A 20,294-nucleotide genomic window follows, 5' to 3' on the forward strand; every position below is an offset into this window, starting at 1 on the left:
TTCAGTGGAGTGAAATCATCTAAAACCGGATTGATGTGCAGGCATGAGATTATTATCATTCAAATGAGCAAGCAATTGTCTCGACACAATTCTTTCAATAAGTTTTGATATAAATGACAGATTGCTGATAGGTCGATAATTACTGAAGTCACCTGGATCTGCATCACTTTTTTTTCAACAACGACACAACAATTGCTTGTTTACAAGGTGTGAGGAAGCAACCTACTCTCATGCACAGATTTATCAAACTGGTCATAAATGGATAAAACAATTCAAAATGTTTTTTTAAAAAAAACGCGTTGCTAAAATATCTAGTTGACAGGACTTTGTTGGTGAATGAAACACTTCTTTCCTGACATCAGTTTTACTGTTTTCATTGACAACTTTTTTCCAATATACTTTACGTTTGTTTGAATAAATTGCAGTTTTTTCTTTAAGGGCCAATATCCATTTATTTTTATCAGACAATTTACAACTTTTTCTAAAAATTCTTTCTTTTTTTCTAGATTTTCGTTTTGAAGCCTTGCAATCATCATCAAACCACGGTGCAACATGATGGCGCCCAGACAGCACCAGTACAAAAGGAACAACCCTATCAACAAATAAACCAAATTCTGCATTGTTGTGTTTTATCAAGTTTGTTTGCTGCAACTGAAGTTCAAAACATAATGGTACTATCATTCCTTGATATGTCATCAGCATTCGATTGTGTGGATCATGAAATACTTTTAAAGAGATTGCTGTGCAGTTATGGTGTTCTTGGAGTTGCCCATGACTGGTTCAGGTCATATCTTAAGAATAGTACACAACGGGTTGCATTTAAAAACACATGTATCATTGGTCCAATTGGGAGTGCCTCAAGGATTTGTGTTGGAACCCATCCTGTTTCTGCTTTATACATTGGATATAATAAAAATAATTAGTTTTCACGGATTCGTTTGTCATGCTTTTGCAGATGACATTCAGGTGCTGATCACCAGTTCTCCAGATTCAATTGCAGACGAGATGAACAGATTCAGCAGATGTATGTCAGATGTTGGCCGTTGGATGTCAGATAATTTATTAAAGTTAAACCAATGTAAGACTCAGTTCCTCCCTGTTGGGACATAGCAACAGTTATCAAAGATGAATATCACTTCAATCAAAGTAGGAGATGTAAATATATCTTTCAGTAAAACAGCTTCTAATTTGGAGGTGTTGCTGGATGATAGACTGTCCATGAAAGACCACATCGAGATGATTTCAGTTTCCAGCATTACTCATTTAAAAAATTTATACCGAGTTAGACAGTTGCTAGATAAGGTTAGAAAATCTGGTCCATGCGTTTATATCATCACGGCTGGACTACTGCAACGTTTGTTTTATAACTTGCCTGGTAGATTAATTGCCATTCTTCAGTCAGTTCAAAATAGGGCTACAAAACTTTAACTGGAAAATTGAAATTTGATCATGTAACGCCAATATTGAATGAACTTCACTGGTTAAAAATTGAGAAAAGAATAATTTTTAATGTTGCAGTGACTGTGTTCAAATCCTTGAATGGAATATCACCGGCTTACATCTCAGATAAATTTTTCACGAAGTCATCTGCATCATAATATAAATCTTTTGGCAGTTCCAGCTAGGCATCTACAAATAAGTGCAAGAGATATCACGGTCTCGGGTCCGACGGTTTGGAATGACCTACCATATCCATTAAGAAGACCCGGATATAATTTTGTGACATTTAAAAAAGAATTAAAAACTTATTTATTTCCTGCTGATAAACATTAAATTTGAATATTTTAGTTTATGTTGATCACGCACAAATATTTTGGGTTTTTTTTCACCTTTGATGGAGCCTTTGAAGTAGTAGTGTATCCGATATATTTTGGATTTACCGATGGGACATTTAAAGGAATATATCAGGCGACTTCTTTTCATTATTGACTTTTTTTTCATGTTACAATCATTTTTAAGAACAACAAAAACAGTTCTGTTGTTTGCATAGTAATTTGTCATCGAAAGTTTTGACTTTTTTATGTCTATATTACTTAATATTTGTTCATCTATTTATTATGACGTGGACGTAAAGTTTTTATAATAAATTATTATATCATTGTATCCATCATTTGTGTTTTATGAGTTTTTTGTACAACTTTTCATCAATAAAAAGTTTCATCAGTTCAATTTTTTGAAAACTGAAGTTTGGCTGACGGCCGTTTTGGCAAATGCCTTCAACAAAGTCTAAAAACTATTTAATAATGAATGAATGAATGATTGAATGTACTGTCTAAGTGGCTTATTTTTTAAGCATTGTGTTTTATTAGGATATATAGGCACCGGTGAAATAATAAACAAATAACTTTCTGTAGCAACTTTATGTTGTTTTTTTAATTCCAAAAAATTATTTCAACAAAAATTTATTTTAACAAGTTTATACTTTTCATTTTTCAAATGCTAATTAAATTTTATTTGATCAACAGAATTTAAAACTAATTCAATCTTTTAATTTAAAGAAAAATACTTAGTCGACAAATGTTGGAAACAAACTTATTTTTATTCATTATTTTTATTAAAACATTCATGAAGGTTTATATGGTTTATCCTGTCGATTTTATTGTTTAATTTATTCAAAAATGGTTGTGTCTAATAATGATCCCATTAAAATGGAATGATAATATAAAAAAAATAAAAAAAAGGATGATCTAAAACAGAAAAAAAGAGGTTTGGATGAAGGCGATGTCGGAGTGAAACTGACATCAGTTATTTAAAATTAGAAAAAAAATTTCTCTATTAGAAAAATAACACTTGACAAATGAAAATTCTAATTGAAATAAAAGTGAATTTTAATATTCATTAACCTTTCAATTTCTGCAGCAAACTCTTTGCTTTGATTAGTCCATCTGATGTGTTCTCCTCCTAAGCGGCTGATCAATACCGAAGCAATTTCCATTTTTTTTTTGCAGGATAATGCATCATCAAGTAATCGCTGTTTTTCGTTTTGAGCTGCATCATACTGAGCCTGTACTTTGGCAAGAACTGCCTCTTTTTCATCAAGCTGAGCTTGAGCCTCATTTAATTCATTGGTCGCCATATCTAACCTAGCTTCTTGAATGGCTAAATTAGCCTTAACAATTGAAATATAGTTGAGAAATGTATAAAAATAAATAAATTTTAATGCAAACACCTTTAACGGTAGGACTTCTTTATTTACGGCAAAAAATGAACACATGGCTCTTATCCATGAAGCTAATCCCGCAACGTCTCCACAAACCTTTTTTGCGTTTTCATGTGTGAAATCCTCCATGGCCAAGTATGGACTAAGCAAGTCAATTATCTTTTTAATATTAAAATTTTAATAAGTTAATTATTGTCGCAATTGCATATTAATTGCATATTGCATATATTGGTTAAATCTTAAGAAATATAAAATTCAACGATATTTTTCAATTTAAAATTTAACTAAAATTTAACTATGATTTTATTAAAATTTCTCATTTATCTTTTTGTAAAAAGTAATTATAGTTTATTTTTGTTTTCCCCATAATGTAATTATCAATAACTCGGTTATATAATTGAGATGACATGATTGAAATTCTGAAAATTTTTTTAGAATAGCATTAATAATATTATTAATTGTCAATTAGATAATATAAATCTCTAAATTTTTAAATATCTCAGAAAAGAAAGTAAAATATTAAAGTTAAAACAATCAATATTTCATAAGAAATCCTATATACAATTTTTAAATATCTATATCAAAATTTAATTCAATGTCAATTAACACTTCCTTTTTATTAGACTAAAAAGACAATTATGAAAACAACATTTCAACTAGAACATTTCAGTATTTCAACTATCTCATTGCTCAATTAATTTCGTCAACAGAATCAACTTTTTGCAATTTCTACATAATAATTTTTAGTACCTTTCTTGTTTTTTAATATATTTATACTCTGTTTTTATTTATAAAAGAGTTTCAACATAAAAATGTTTAATTTTTGAGATGTTGTTATGCATTATTAAAATTAAAAATCTACATTTTTTATAGATTTTTTCATAAATTTATTCCAATTTCTATATAACACCCCAAAACACATCTAGGCATAACATAACAACGTGACGTAACAAAAACAATAAATGAAAAATGAACTTAATACCTCTTCATTGATAGTGTCCTTTGGAAACTGAAGCAGTGAATTTAGAAATGCTAGATTTCCCATTAGCTATATAACATAAAATAATAATAAAACCTCTCATAGGAAAGAGAATAGGATGTTAAAAAACCTTCAGCGATTCCAGCCATGAAGGTTTAGGGCAGGCTCTTTCAGGATCTGGTGCAATGTGGTCCAACTTTTTTTGCAACAAAATTAGAACACAATCCATAATTCGCATTATTAAATGAGGAGGCTTTGCTAGTTTTCTTACAGTAGATATATGACTTGCTTTAATAGTCTATTAATTTAAATATATATCACCATTACTGAAAAAACTAAAAAACATCCTTGACAACTAAAAAACATTTTTATTGCGAGTTATGACTTAATTAACATGCAGTATTTGTGAATAATCAACGTGTTTATAAAAAATTGCTAAATTGAAAAATTAATCTAAATATATAAATAAAAGAAATTGTTTGCGTGTTTTTGTGTCTTTCTATCTGCTTGACTTTTTAGCTCGCGTCAGAAAACTTCCTCTGGAACAATTTCCTTTAATCTTATTGAAAGGTTATTCCATATTTTGGGCAAACTACACATCTCTGTCACCCAATTTATTCAAGTCCTTGGATTTACTATCGTTTAGATATTCTTGAACTACACCAAGCACGCAACCGTGATTTACTATTTCAGCTTTAAATTTACATACAACGTGGCTTGCAAATTTAGATGACATGTTTTTGTTTCTATTCAACCACAACCAATAAGAAGCTTGCTCTGCACTACTAATAACTTTCTTTAAACATGCTGTATCAAATCAATAGATGAGGGTTTGAAAAACATAATAAAAGATATACCACTTATTAACATTGTAAGTGGTTCTGCGTATGTCAGAGTTGCAATAATAAAGACTAAAAAAAACTTTGCAATTTTTAAATCATGGCTATCTTTGTACTAAAATTAGTTCAATATCAATAACTGAATTTGTATTCTCAGATGCTACCATCACGTCAGCTCTTATCCTGTTTCTTTGATGTACTTTGAAAAACTCCGTCTTTCTTCCAAATCTATGTACACAACCCAATCATTGGCTTTTTTTTAAATATATCATCTTTAATTAGATCACATTTGACGTCGTTGCTTTGTCTTTCTCTTAGTAAATAGACCTTCTGCTTTCCTGAAACGAGAAGTTTAGAGTAATAACTAATTATGCTGAACAAACTACTTCCACCACGTTTTTCAAAACTTTGTTGTGGCCCCATGCATACCGACCGTGGCTTAGAGCGTACTGACATGATGACAAAACGTGCGTGAGTGTCTCGTATTTTTCACAGAGTGTAAATTTGTTCAGTGCCGACAAATTCCATCAAACCAAATTTGCTTGTGCTGGAAACAGGTCGTATATTACTCTAAAGAAAGCTAAGCAGAGAGAAGCCATATTCAAACTTTTTTTCAAACTGATCTTTTTCTGCAACATATCTTCTCACGACAAACATCTGCCTTGCCGATTCTGCTGCATTGATGCCTTCAACCTTTCCCTGTCATACTCCTTACGTCATTCTTAAATAATCATCTAACTTTTTGTTTTTTTTTTGTTGATTTTGGACCACCACCTATATTGAAACCAGTCTATATCATATATCCAACAATCTCCTTGAGTTTCAAAGACTATTTTGCTATGTCTATTTAATTTCTGGCTTTCCATTTTTTCCTTGTTTTCAACAGCAGTTTAACACTGATCCGCAAGTTTACAAGTATCTATTGAAATTTTATTCTGATGCATTTGAATTCGTCAACCACTGACTTAAAAGGTTGTTTCAAACCCGTACTACGTCTGTAAAGCCCATGCTAAATCTAACTTGGCAGCGTGATGGCTTAATGGTTAAGGTCGTCAGGTGCTGTTTCGTAGTAACCGGGTTTGGATATGATAAAAAGATCCCCGCCTTTCACATGCTTTGTGTGTGATGCGCCGTTTAGCATGTATTCATATACGATGTTTGTGCGCTTTGTTGAATCCTCGGAACTTTGAAAGAGTGTAATTGACTTTTAACCTTTAAACCCGCAGGCAGACCAAACCATTTTCTAGTATAACTAGTATAACGGTATAAGGGTTCTTTTCAACATTTTCCACGACAAACTGAGTCAACCAGACTTTAAACTAACCACTTAAATCTTTACTTTCCACAATTTCTATATAACACTTGGACAAGTTCACCAGTTTTCATTTTTTTGCAAATCTCTCTGACTTGTCAGGAGTTGAGCGCTCCATAAATAATTTTAGATTGCAATGTACACGTGTTTCAACCAATAACAGACAAAAGGAGAAGAAAAGCAAAATTAAATTTAGGTCTGACGTTTATATTTATAATACAGAGTCACTGTTCAAATTAGACAACAATTTGTTCTTCCCACTGGGGTAGTGTTAGGTCGTCCTTCGCCGCCGAAGACGTTTGCCATTCTTGAACAACTGATAGCTATGAAAGATGGAAAAGCAGCAGGGCCCTCTGGACTCACAAATAACATTATCAAAGCATCTGGTACAGCAGGTATCCAACCGTTACAACAATTTTGCCGTGAAGTGTGGAGAAATTGCTCAAAGCCGACTGAATTGAAATATAGCATGACGGTTCCGCTATACAAAGGCAAAGTTGATCCATTGAAATGTTCATCATGTCGGGGTATACGTCTGTTAGAACACTCCCTGAAAATTGTCGAGAAAATAATTGCAAGAAAATTAACGTCCTGCATCACAATCGAAAATTATTAATTTGGTTTCTTAGCGTGGAAATATCAACAATTGATGCAATTCACATCCTTCGGCAACTGCAAAAGAAGTACCTTGCAAAGCATCAACAACTATCAAACATTTTTGTAGACCTTGAAAAAGCATTTGATCGGGTTCCCCGTGAAGCAATCAGGTGGAGTCTACGTCGACAACTCATTCCAGAAAATCTTGGTTGGAAACACAGATGCATTTGACATCGGCATTGGAGTTCACCAAGGCTCGATTCTCAGTCCACTGTTATTTATAACTGTGATGGAAGAAATTACAAAACCGATACGCACTGGTGACATTTGGAATCTAGTATATGCTGATGATATCGTTTTAACAGCCACGTCTGAGCAGAATGCATCACAGATGTTAGAAGATTGGAACACCAGACTCGCCGATCATGGATTCAAATTCAACATCAGCAAAACCAAAGCAATGAACACTCATCCAATCCACAGCTACTGGACGATGGCCCTGTTCAGTTTGTAAAGCTGTTCAGTTTGTAGGTAACAATTCAATCAAGTGTCAGCAGTGTAACCAGTGGTGTCACAAATGTTGTTAAAAATAATTGGTACTTTATCTAAAGTGTCCAATTTTGTTTGTCCTGCTTGGTTGGCGTTGCTTTTGAAATTTTCTCGTTGATTGAATTGTATGATAGAAGGGACCTCAAAAATTGAAGATCGTTTGTTGGGTGTAGCAGCAGAAAGAGGTGCTGAATTGTACACATACACTTTGGCAAAAAAAATGCACAATTCACCCAATCCTTGCTCTTTAAGTTTAGAAAATAAAAATTGTAACTTAAACATTAAACTTTAAAGGTGTAAATTATCTTGGATATCCGCCTTTTTGGTGCATCGTTCCAGAAGCCATAAATCGTCTCCCACTAGTCTCCCAGCCGAGAAATATTAAAGTATTCTCCAGCACTTCGCGGTAGTCATCACGTACATGAACATCTGTTAAAGCTGATTTGAGGAATGCTGCAAGTTCCTATTTGTCGTCTGTAAGTTCTTTTCCAGTGTGTTGATTTGTGGTTGAGTTTTGGAATTTATCCTTACAAATTAAATGCCAATGCAATTTAAACCTTTTGAAAAAAAGGATTTTAGGTGAGGAGCTGTAAAAGCGGCACCTACAACAAATTTAATTTTTTGTGTCTGATATCTTCTCTCCTCCTTTCTTCTTTAATCTGCTTGTCTCATTTTTTGAGTCTCATTTCGTGCTCAATATCTGCTCTCATTTTCTCTTCTTTTACTGCATTTCTTGTCCATCCTGCTGATTTGCCAGGCGCTTCCATCTTGTCTCCATCTGAGTATGTGTATGTTAAGATAATGTTCAATGACACATTTATATATAAATTGTTAAGAAACATCACTGCATTTTCAGCTTTGGTCAGTTTCTGGTTCATTTTTTCAATATTTCGTATCGTATTTTTATCATCTTTTTTAACTTATTTAAATGGAAAACAATTTTTTTAACTGCAAATACTTGGTCAAAATTCAGTATTTAAATCAATCAATCAATCTTCGTTTTGCGTCCAGAGACCCGGTTCCCCGAGGTAGGACGTTGTTTTCTTTGCCATCAACTTTTTACGCCAAAGTAGACGATCAGTTGTATCCATTTCATTTAAATTTAGAGCTTTCATGTCTTACTCGATTGTTTGCGACCACGACGGCCTTTGGGACGTGTGCCAGGTACTTCAACATCTGCAAGAAAAGTTATGGCACTGTTTCCACTTCGTTTGACATGACCAAACCACCGCAGACGGTGTTGCCGGCATTTGGCCTTTATATCATCTAAACCAGCACGACGCAGGATTTCGGTAGATTTGATGTGGTCCTTCAGACTAATTCGTTGCATCCATCGAAGCAATTTCATGTCGGTTCGTTGAAGTTGTTGTTCCAGTTTGGTTGTCATTGGCCATGTTTCTATACCATATAACAAAACCGGACGTATCACAGAAGCAAGGAGATGCCATTTATTCCAGCTTCAGCTGTTCCAGTACAATTCAGAACATCCCCTAGATATTGAAACGATGTGATTTTCTCTACCTTAATGGCTTCAAAAACAATGCTATTTCGAATTTGATGTTGTGGATTGATGCAAGTCACTTCAAAACAACGACAAGTCGTGTTTATTTATTTGACTATTGAAATTTAAGATGATAGATGTAAACAGAACGAAACGAAAAAACAAACAAATGTAAGGAAATTTTTTAATTTCCTTGATGTGCAAGAGGAACGGAACAAGAATCGGAAATCTTGATATTAATATTTGGAGTGAAAAAACTATTAGTATATCGGCAGCAAAAAATTACTTTATTAATACGGTATCAAATGTTATAATTTGGAAAAAACGTTCTCGATGTCAATCTGGAACCAGAACTTGAAATTTTAGTACTGACTTTTGGTTTCAAAAATTGATACAGAAACATACGTAGTATCAGAAAATTCACGTTAAGAGGTAAGCTGTAGGGTCTAATTAACTAATATTTTAATTAAATAATCGTAAATATTTTTATATATTAGTCTAATGTGAAAAGTTTGCGGTATTGAATGCTTTAATGAAAAACTTATCACCAACCCCCAATGCAGCTTCTGCTTCTTCAAGTGCTGGTCGGGCTTCTTCCAATTTAACTTCTGCAATTTCTTTTTCATTTCCTATTTCTTTAACAATTAATTCTGCCCGATTTTTCACTACTAAAACTCCAGCCTTCACCTCTTCAGCTGCTCTGGTACTTTCTGTCACTTCAGCTAAAACCTTTATTGGTATATATAATATTTAATAAATTGCTAGATGATTGTGATTAAAAAAGTTTTCATAAATTGAAAATTGGTTTGTTATTAATCAATAATTTTGTTTAATTTTTTTCTTTTGAATAATATAAACATTTATTTATTAAGTAGTATTTATTTTCAGGCGATGCATTAATGTCAATTTTGTATCTTTTAAGTTCAGCAGCAAGTACAGTTTCTTGAGTAGAATGTTCAATAGTTTTCTCTCTAAATAGCACATTCCAGGTTGCAAATCATCTAGTTTTTTGAGCAACGGAATTACGTCAATAATCTTGAAAAAACAAAAATCGCGGTTAACGGTACAAAAAAAGAAATAATTTATTTTTTAATTTACTGTTCTAGGATCCTGCTTAATCTGAAATAAGCAGTATGGCCCTGAACAGAGCTGCTCAGCAACTTTGACAGCTGTAGAAAAAACTCGTAGTTTTCAATTGATCAGATACGCCTACGGAGAAAACCACAGGCTAAAGCTTCTACTCTTATTCTGAACTTCTCATTAACCATTTCAGTTTTTTAATTGAACATAATGTGATTAATAAACATTAATACGGTTTTGTTCCGAAGTCCTCTACTGAGAAAGCCATTGTCTCTTTCTCTTTTGTCTCACTTGTCTCTTTTGGAGAACTTTGATATAGATAATTTCAGCTTAGGTGTTTTTATCGACCTGAAAAAGGCTTTTGATGTGATTGACCATGAAATTTTGCTTCGAAAATTGTTTAAATATGGGTTTCGTGAAATTGTTCTTGATTGGTACAGATCTTACTTAACTGATCGTAGTCAGTATGTTTCTATTGACAATGTTGTGTCATCCCCTTTAAGGATTCTAACAGGTATGCCTCAGGGTTCCATATTGGGACCTTTGTTGTTTATAATATTTGTGAACGATATCTTTTCTGTATCCGATAGATGCACTTAGATGTTATTTGCTGACGATACCAGTATTTTTTTGTCAGGTAAAAGCCTGCTGGACTTATTTACGGAGATGAATAGCCAGCTTAGTGTGATTTATGATTGGTTTTTGTCCAATCGGCTGACTGAATATATCCAAGTCTTGTTATGTCATCTTTGGTCCCTCGATAAAAACGAACAAGGTGCCCCTGAGTGGCTTGGAGCTGATTATCCAGGGCATAGCTTTTCCACGGGTTCATTTGGTAAAATAATTGGGAATTGTTATACAAAGTGATCTGAAATGAAATGAGCACATCGACATGATCGTCCATAGGCTGTACCGTGCAGTTGGGATTCTGTTTAGAGTGAGAGACAGGTTGAATGTCATGTCAATGATCTTACTTTATTATTCTTTTTTTTATCCACATTTGTTATATGGAATATGTTTTATATTATACATTTGTTATATGTGTTTTGGGGATCCGCCAGTAAATATTGGATCAATAAAGTTTTAGTGATGCAAAAACGTTTTATGCGAATATTTTTTTCTTTGAACTTTCGCGATCATACTGATGACTTGTTTCGTAACCATCAAATTCTTAGAATAGAACAATTACATAATTTTATTCTGCTGGTATTTGTTTATAAAATACTTATTAATAAAGATTATGAGCAGTTAAATTTTTTTGATAGGGTTCAGTCAACTACCAGGCAACGGGTCAATTGTTGTTAAAAAAATTTAAAACTTCCACCTACCAGCGTAGCTGGATAAAAAGGGGTCCAAACATATGGAATGATTTGGCCATGGATGGTCAAACACATCTGTCTTTGAAGAGATTTAAGCTATGTGCAAAAGACGCTGTAATGACATATGGGCATGCTAATTGACTGTGTTTATGTATGACCTTCATATGTTGTGTACTTTTTTTACTTTTTTTATGCAATGTATTTGTTTATTAACGTGGTTGCTAAATGTATTTAACTAATTATATGAATGTATTTTCTGTTTTTTGTTTTTTTTTACTATTTTTTGTTTGATTTTAGTCATGGGTGGTCTTCGCAAGTCCTTTTGTTACTTTTTTTGATCTCCTGACTTTTTTTTGTCAAATAAATTTGGAAGAAAAAAAATAACACAAAATAATATTCAAAAGTAAAATATGCAAATATGATGAATTAAATCAAATGTTATAAAAATAATATGAAAATATTAAAAGTCCAAATATGCAAAATAGTGGTGAATAAATTCATATATATATACATAAAACTTGTTAAAAATAAAATCTAAGATAATAATTTATAATGAAGCTTTGTAATTTAGCAAATTTCTAAATAAAAACTAATATTGAGTTTTGTAAGTGTTACGGTATCAAAGTAAAAATTGTTTGATTTTATAAGTGAATCAATATTATCAATTTTGTTTATCAAACTTCTACAATTAAAATTTAATATATTAACATTATAAAAGTGAGATGAAGTTTTTAATATATTCAATTTATTAGATGAAAAAGAACATGAATCAAAAATAGAATTAAAACAATTACTAAAAAAGTTCTACGTTAGAGAAAAACGTCTTATCCTTGTTTTAAAACAGTTTTGTTTTTTTCTTAAACAAATTGCTTTATTTTCCGTTCCGAGTGTGACGATTATGGCGCTATTTAGTAGCTTGCGCTGTTTTAACCAATATTTTAATTCAAATGATACACATGTTTAGAATTTTTTAGCATCATCGTAGACCAACGTGATGCCACCGCAAAGAGCAGTGCTTTAATTAATTCTCCCATAGATAGAAGAAGCTATATTTTGTAAGCTTATTTTAAAGAAAAACTCCATACTTATATAATGTAGGGCATCGCCTCAACATCTGGGTGTTTTTAGTCAATTCATCCAGTTTTGGGTAAAATTCCATTGATAATATTGATAATTTTAATATAGTAACAATAATAATAATATTAAATATACGAATACGGTTTGATCATTTTTTATGATAATAATTTATTAACATCTTAATTAGTAAGTTTTTTTTGAATAATCTAACTATAATATAGAGTAACAAAATTTTTCAAGAATTAATTTGTAATACAGCGCTTTTATTCATAATAAATAAAACATGAGTCGACGCTTGACGGAAGACTTGCGAGCGTACGGAAAGGCCGGTCTATTTGTCCAACCCTTCGGTCGGAAGATGTTGTAGAGGCGAGTCACGGCCAGGTAAGTGACTCCTACACGAAGAAAATGTGCGGTGTCGAGCGGGCGGTAGCGTGTACGATCGCCACTACGCTGACTACCAACTCTCTAGCGATAACTGAAAAAGGCGGCGACGGCCGTGGTGGAAGCGGTTGGGATAAAAATTCTACAGATTTGATAAAAATTAGGTTGTAAACTCAACTTAATTATTTCAGATATCAATAAGTTCAATAGTAATTTCAACAGTAGCTTTTTAAAATATTTAATACATTAGAGCGAAAAAAACACAAAATCTGAAATCAACCAACCTTGTCAGCTTTAATATTAGCAAGATTTAGATCTTTTTCCTTTACTACCAATTCTTTTGTTAAAATGTCTACCGAAAGAGTTGCTTCATCAAGTTTAGAAAGTCCAATTGACATTTGGTTAGCCATTTCTTGAATTGTAGTTAATCTTTTTGTATAAAGATCTTTGTAGCGAGCAACAAAACCAAGAAATGATTTAGGAGTAACATGTGTCTGACGACGAAATCTATCAAGAAATGGATAAGAAAATATTTGTTACAAAAGATAATAAAAATTTTCATACGTAAGGACCATAGATGTCTCGATGTAACAGCCATTAGATATAAAACCTTTAAACGCTCATGTTGCTTAGTTGGCCATTTTGCGCGCATTAGTCTTGTTAAGCAATCATTATCATCTGCTGTCTACCGGCCCAGAGCGGCAATAGCTGGTCACAAAGAGCCTCCATCTTCTTCTATCTTTTGTCATTTTTCCGACTTCTGTGTTTTTTAAAATTGAAGTCTTCTTTGATGTTGCCAGTCCATGTCTTTTCTTACCCTCTATACGATTGAATAAAGGCCTTTATGGTTTTTCTAAGTTCATCCTGTTTACATTTCTAAACCAAGTTAATTTTTTCCGATTCTTTATATTATGTTGCTCTCTTCACCAAGTTTTTTTTTCTGATGTTGTCGTTTCTTGTTTTTTGGAATCTACTTACTCCCGTGATCTGTTTCAGACAATTTATTTCGGCTGCTAAAAGTCTGTCTTGCAAAAAAACTACAAATAATTGATTTGCTGATAGATTATTTATGAGATATACGGCCACCATATCTTCATACTAATGGCATTATGATTTTACCATGAAGCATAACAATGTACTGGCCACTTCACCATCTGTTGACAATTGACTTCCACTGAATTCGACTCACTTTGCAACATACACTTGTAAAAAAACAAGTTCTTTGTAACTGATTAAGAGAATTTAAACATAGAATTAAGTAACAAGCATTGTCCAGTCTATTAACTTATATCAAAGTTCTTATTGGTGGAAAACACAAAGCTTTACTTTCAATAAACTTTGTGTATGCTGAGGAGCTTGATGAATAAATTAAATAAGCCTATACTATTAATTGTGAAGAATAATTTCTCCCATGCTTGCTAAGACCAATAAATTTTATTTGAACAATAACAGTATTTAATTGACAAAGTTTGACTACTTGATGATGCAATGTTAATTCATAATTTTGAGGGAAAAGTACATTTTTCGGATAAATGTTACATCAAGACATCTATGCTTTAGGTCATTCAATCCACAATTAGTCTAAAAATCAGTTTCAAGGAACTCTTCAGCTGCTTTTTCTGTCCTTTCAAGATCGAATACGCAACGAGTACCTAATAAACATTTTGGTGTCGATCGAGGTTGTTGCGTTGGAGTGGACAAATATGAAAGTGCATTCTAAAATTTTGATGGTACTGCATCTTCTAACTTTTATTTTTGTCTCTTCATAGCAGTACTGGCGATTTCCACAGTTAGGTTCAATTTTCATCATACCAATCACCAGAATATGTTACGAAATCTGATTAATCAAAGTGGAAGGAACAAATTTTGGATTGGTTGTTTGAATCATAATCTCTACGAAGATTAGCACGTACCCATCTAGCGCGAAAATCCAGATTTTTTGATGGGTAGGCGTCGTCCTTAAGCCGAGCATTTATTCACAATTTATATATAAATACAAACAAAATATTGAATACAATGTGGAATTATTTAAAAAAAGAAAACTAACAATTAACAATACAAATGTTTCAATAAATGAACGATGATCAAAACTCTACAGGATTATAAATCAACGTGCAACACAAATAAACAAAGGTACGTTTAACAAGCGAGAGCTTAATGCAGTGCCTACTATATTATTTGTAGTTTATTTGCAAAACATCATATCTAGAGGCTGTTACATCGAGTCATCTATGACAAGAACTATCTGGCCCGGAACTAGAGGGGGGACAAAGAAAGAGAGCGCATCGGGCGGCAAATTTCAAGGGCGGCAAATTTTGAAAAGTTTTAAAAAATTTAAAAAAGTTATTCACACTTGTCAAAATTTGGATCAAAGCAAATTAGATTTTTTTGTATCAGTTTTTTTATTCCACTTATAAGTTTTTTTATATTAACATTAAAATATAAATGTAAATATTAAAAGATGAAACTTTATCTTATTTGTAATTTTTTGTTTATCTGAGTTTTGCAGAGAAGCCATTTTGAATTAGTTTCACGCTGCAAAAATATATAATTTAATTTATTCGTTTTCGTGTTTGGAAATAAATATGGATGGCAGAAAAAAAACTCAGTGGAGCCGAATACAGAAAAATTGCTAAAGAAAAGTAGAAAAATGAAAAAAGAAAGCGATATACCGTCACTAACGCCAAAATTAGAGACGTTATTCAACAAATCTAATGTTAGTAATAATAATAATAATAATTTATTTAGTGACTAGCTACACCAGCAAAATGTAAAAATGAGTTTTCAGTTTTTTTTAAATAGTCAATGAAGTGAGGCAGTGTGTTTCAAATTGATGATGACGACAAGCAACTGAAGTGCTCTTTGCCAGAAAATAGATGTAATATGTTATAGATTTATAAAAATGTTTCTATGATGAGCATAAAGAATAAAAACTACCATCAATAAAATAATTTACTTTAAAATATAGACAATAAAAATGAAAATATGACTAGCTACACCAGCAAAATGTAAAAATGAGTTTTCAGTTTTTTTTAAATAGTCAATGAAGTGAGGCAGTGTGTTTCAAATTGATGATGACGAATGACGAAATGCACGGTTTGCGATGTTGGTTAAAGCATGTTGATGGATTATTATTAGATATTTTGACAAGCAAAAGTATTTGTTGGGTATTTTTTCAGAACAATTAGGTCCCTTAGATACAGTGGCTGTAATGTTAGTAACGTCATCATAGTTATTGTTGCAATTTTGAAATTTATACGACATCTGACTTGAAGCCAGTGAAGATACCTCAGATTGTTGATTGAGTTAGTCTGATGTGCTGAAACTTTTATGTTCATTGCAATACGTGCACTCTTGTTCATCAGTTTTTGAAGACGATTCATTTGTTGTTGCGTGATACCATATAAGCTGTTGCAATAGTCTAGTCTAGATAAAACTTTTTTTCTCGTGCCTTATCCTTTCAAGACATTGACGACCATGCACCTCTATAAAACCCAATCTTTAACACTTTGTAATAGCTGAAATGTGGTGATATTCAACAAGTGACACAAAAACATCACGAATGTTATTCGTTTTTGACCGCGATCTCTTTTCTCTGCAATCTTTCCAGTAGTTGTTGTATTTTACATTCTTTCCTTCCGCATGATGTGACCAAAAATCTTTAACTGTCTCGTCAGATTATCTGTAGTAATTTCCTCTTTTCATAACCAGACTCTTTTAATACCTCATTCGAAGTATGGAGGTTCAACTAATTTTTATAATTCTTCTCAAAAACCACATCTCAGCAGCGTTAATCTTTTTTTCCATTTCTTTAAAAATTGTCCAGGACTCAGAGTCGTAAGTTAGCACAGAAAAAATGTAACACCCTAAGAGTTTTAATTTTGTCGATATTCTAATTTTACTGTTGGTAAGGATGTTTTTCATTTTAGATAAAACCAGACAGACATCGTATTAATGAAGACGCTACTGTTGTTGCTAGGAATGGTCTGATGTGACATTGCTTTAAAATGATAGTTTTGTTAGTACGAATTTATGTTACTAACAAGACACCTTGTTGTGAGTTAAAATAAATAAAACAAACACAATTCAGGCGTAATAAAATATTATCTTTGTTTAACAATCTATCAGGGAAAAGGGAAAAAAATCGAGAGAGAAGCAAAGACATAAAAATAAACATAGATTAAGTAACATTGAAATTGCAATAATCTTTAATAATAATTTATATGTGAGAGTTTATAAATGAATGTTTGATCCCTACAATACTCCCCCACAAAAGGCGGAGCCGTTTAAAAATAAAAATATTCATTTCGTTTGTTGAATGTTATTCGCCTCCCTTTTCTGGAGTGTTGGGTTGTTGGTTCGGATTTGGTTGACGTCGGTTTTGTTTCTTGTGTTGTTGCGCATGATGTTGTTGTTGCTGTTTTTGGTATTTCAGTAGATTTTGTGTCTGATGTTGCTGGTTTTGTTGAATCTGTTGTAGAAAGTTTGTTGTTCGTTGTCGAACTATTCTTGTTGTTTATTATGATTTTGGCTGTTAGAGGTAATGATAAACAAGTTGGCTTTAATCGATCAATTGACACATTTTGAAAATTTCCTGGTAACAGTTCAATTTTAAAGTATTCATCGTTACGTTCAATCACTTTCAATCACTTGGCCTGTATATGGTGCTTCCAGTGGACGACGTACTCGATCTACGCTTAACCATACGTGACTACAGTTTGAAAGGTCATTTGGTACGTAAGCTTTTGGGGTAGAGTGATGTTGATTGTTAGTTGTTAGGTAGTCATTAAGTTTAAACATTTCTTTTGCTAGTAGTTTGATTTGATTAGATGTTATATCTTCAATTGAATCTGGGAATAAAAATCGACTTGGTAATAATAAGTTGGTTCCTGTTACTGCTATTGCTGGAGATATTTCATTTTCATAATATTCCCCCGCAAGAGACGGAGCCATTCAAATAGAAAAATGTTTGTTTTTTGAGTTGAATTTGATTTTTTTACTCTTCTTTGAAGATGTGGTTGTTGGTACTGATAACGCTAGTGTTTAACTTGTTTCTCGTAATGATGTTGCTTTTGTCGCTGATAATGTGATTGACATTTATCTTGTTTCATGAGATGTTGATGATGGCGTTGTTGCTGAAAACGCGGTTGCCGTTTTTGTTGCTGGTTCAAATTTTGTTCTGGCCTCTCATGCAACATTCTGTCCAGCTGCAAATAATTTCTAGAATGAGATGTGTGTGAGGACGATGAACTATGCTCTGCTTTTCTCTTTCTGTGATGATCTTGCTGCTGCTGCTGTTAAAAAAGAAAAGGAAGAGAGAGAACTAGAAGGAGATAATCGTTCATGTGTGAATTTGCTGATGGGATGGTAACATTCTGCTCAGCATTTTGCTGTTGTGATTGTTGGATGTCATTTTCATCTTTGTTCTTGCTCAAGACAACTTTTATTTTATTGGACTCTTCTGGTGGCTGCCTCTCTTCAATTTTGTTTACATTCATCAGATTCAAGTTTATTTTAAAAGATTCTTTTTCTTGGAATTGCTCTTTATCAAAACTTAACCTTGTATCGAGTATGACGTCGAGTGATTTTATTTGATAGCTTAATGTGATTGGAGTAGAATTGATGTAAATTTTGTCTATATCATTGATTGCCTTAAGTTGATGAGATGTACTCAACTTGATGAATTCACTTTTGGAAGGATTAAGTTTCATGTTGTAGTGCAGAAAGCATGAATGAAGTAAGGAAATACAGGTTGTTAAATTATTGATATCAGGAGTTGCATTGCGAGGATTAATAGTATAAATCAATTGAGTACCATCAGCATATTGATGGAAAGGTATGTAAAACTGTTGAAAATGTAGGCAGATAAAAGCAGTGGGCCTATGACAGAACTTTGTTCTAATATTATAGATGAAGTAGAAAAATCGTCAACTTTGACAAATTGATATCGATCTCTTAGGTAGGATTTAAACCAGGCTAGAGCAACATTTCCAATGGAAAACTCTTAAGTAAAATTTCATGGTATCAAAAGCAGCAGAAATACCAAGGCTTGCCAGAAGAGTGATGCTTTTGCTGTCACTTGAATTGAAAGTTTTATCTAAAATATGTATAAGTGCTGTTTCTGTTGAATGATTCACACGATATGCAGACTGATAGTGGAATTAGATTAGATGTTAGATGAGGCAAAAGTCTCTTCAAAACTAACTTTTCAATTATTTTTGATAAAATGGAGAGATTAGATATTAGTCTATAATTAGAAGGAAAATTTGAATCCAGGTAAGGTTTTTTTAATAATGGGAAAATTTGTGCCATCTTAAGGATAAATTGAAAGAGTCCTACTGAGAAAGATAGATTAACTAGTTGTGAAATTATCATTGATAATATTTCACTACAATTTATTAAAACTTGATTAGGATAGAGATCAAGAGAAGTTTTTTTGCAAGAAGTTTCAATGATTTCTAAAACTTTTGAGAGAGTTACTAACTAGAAACTTAAAAAAGATTCAAGAGTTATAGCTGCATTGTGAGAAGCAGGTAAAATTTGAACACTAGAAAGATGATTGTTGATATTCCCATTAATAATTTTGATCTTGTCTATGAAAAATGTATTTAAAGTTTCAGCTTATTGTTATTGAGTGTTGATTAGATCGTTTTATAAATTCTGAATTTTGTTGAGATTAAGAAATGGACCTCTCGAGTTAGTAGATTTAATTTCTTCTTTAATTAGTGCAGCTCTTGATTTTAATATTTCATTGCGAGCAACCAGTTTTGCTGCATCCTAAGTTTATTTGTCTAATTGTGAATGTAGGTAAGCTTCATTTAAAACGTTATAACATTTTATTAATAATTTTTAATTAGAAAATAACTCATAAAATGTTTAAAATGCTGATTTTCAATATTTTAGATGACATTGAAGCTAAAAAAGAGAGCGGGGAAAATGTTTGAAAATGTTTTTTGGTTCAACTGTAACATAATAATAACGTGGCGGGGACGGCACACTGGGTTTCGTCCCCCCTCTGGCAAATACGCTAGTTCCGACCCTAAGAACTATACACACATAAGCATAAACATAATAAAAATGAAAAAGTAAATAAAATATTTACACATGCATGCGTGCACTTAACATTTTTTCCCACATACACAAACAAACATACACACGTGCATCACAATAAAGCGAACCTTTGAAAATATAATGTACAACTTTGAGACACGATATTATGAACATCTCCCATACATCTTATCACATGTATTTTTGTATCTTTCCTTGAAACAACCTTAAAATATCAAAATTATTTTTATATTTCGCAGTAAGTTTTGAGAACACAATCGTTTAAAATAGCGTAATTCGGTCTAAATCTCTAAAAATAAATGCATTATTGTAAAATGAATGAATCTTAAAAAATTAACCGATGTTATAAAACATTGAAAATAAAAAAGAATTGGCTAACGACGCGTATGAGAAAACTTAATTATAACATTAAATAAATAAAATGAAATT

General features: G+C 32.3%; 1 protein-coding gene across 1 annotated transcript; it reads right to left on the bottom strand.

Moving 5' to 3' along the window:
* Positions 1 to 2,806: 2,806 nt before the first annotated feature.
* HELRODRAFT_86550 (hypothetical protein) lies at positions 2,807 to 20,055 on the bottom strand (the record flags this gene model as incomplete). Its single annotated transcript, XM_009027934.1, has 6 exons — positions 2,807 to 3,109; positions 3,170 to 3,319; positions 4,143 to 4,169; positions 9,490 to 9,666; positions 13,082 to 13,304; positions 19,976 to 20,055. Coding segments are annotated over 6 exons (960 nt in total), but the record flags the coding sequence as incomplete, so codon positions are not given.
* Between the last annotated feature and the right edge of the window lie 239 nt (positions 20,056 to 20,294).

This window comes from Helobdella robusta (genome assembly GCF_000326865.2).
Source record: "Helobdella robusta unplaced genomic scaffold HELROscaffold_52, whole genome shotgun sequence".
NCBI classification, from domain to species: domain Eukaryota; kingdom Metazoa; phylum Annelida; class Clitellata; order Rhynchobdellida; family Glossiphoniidae; genus Helobdella; species Helobdella robusta.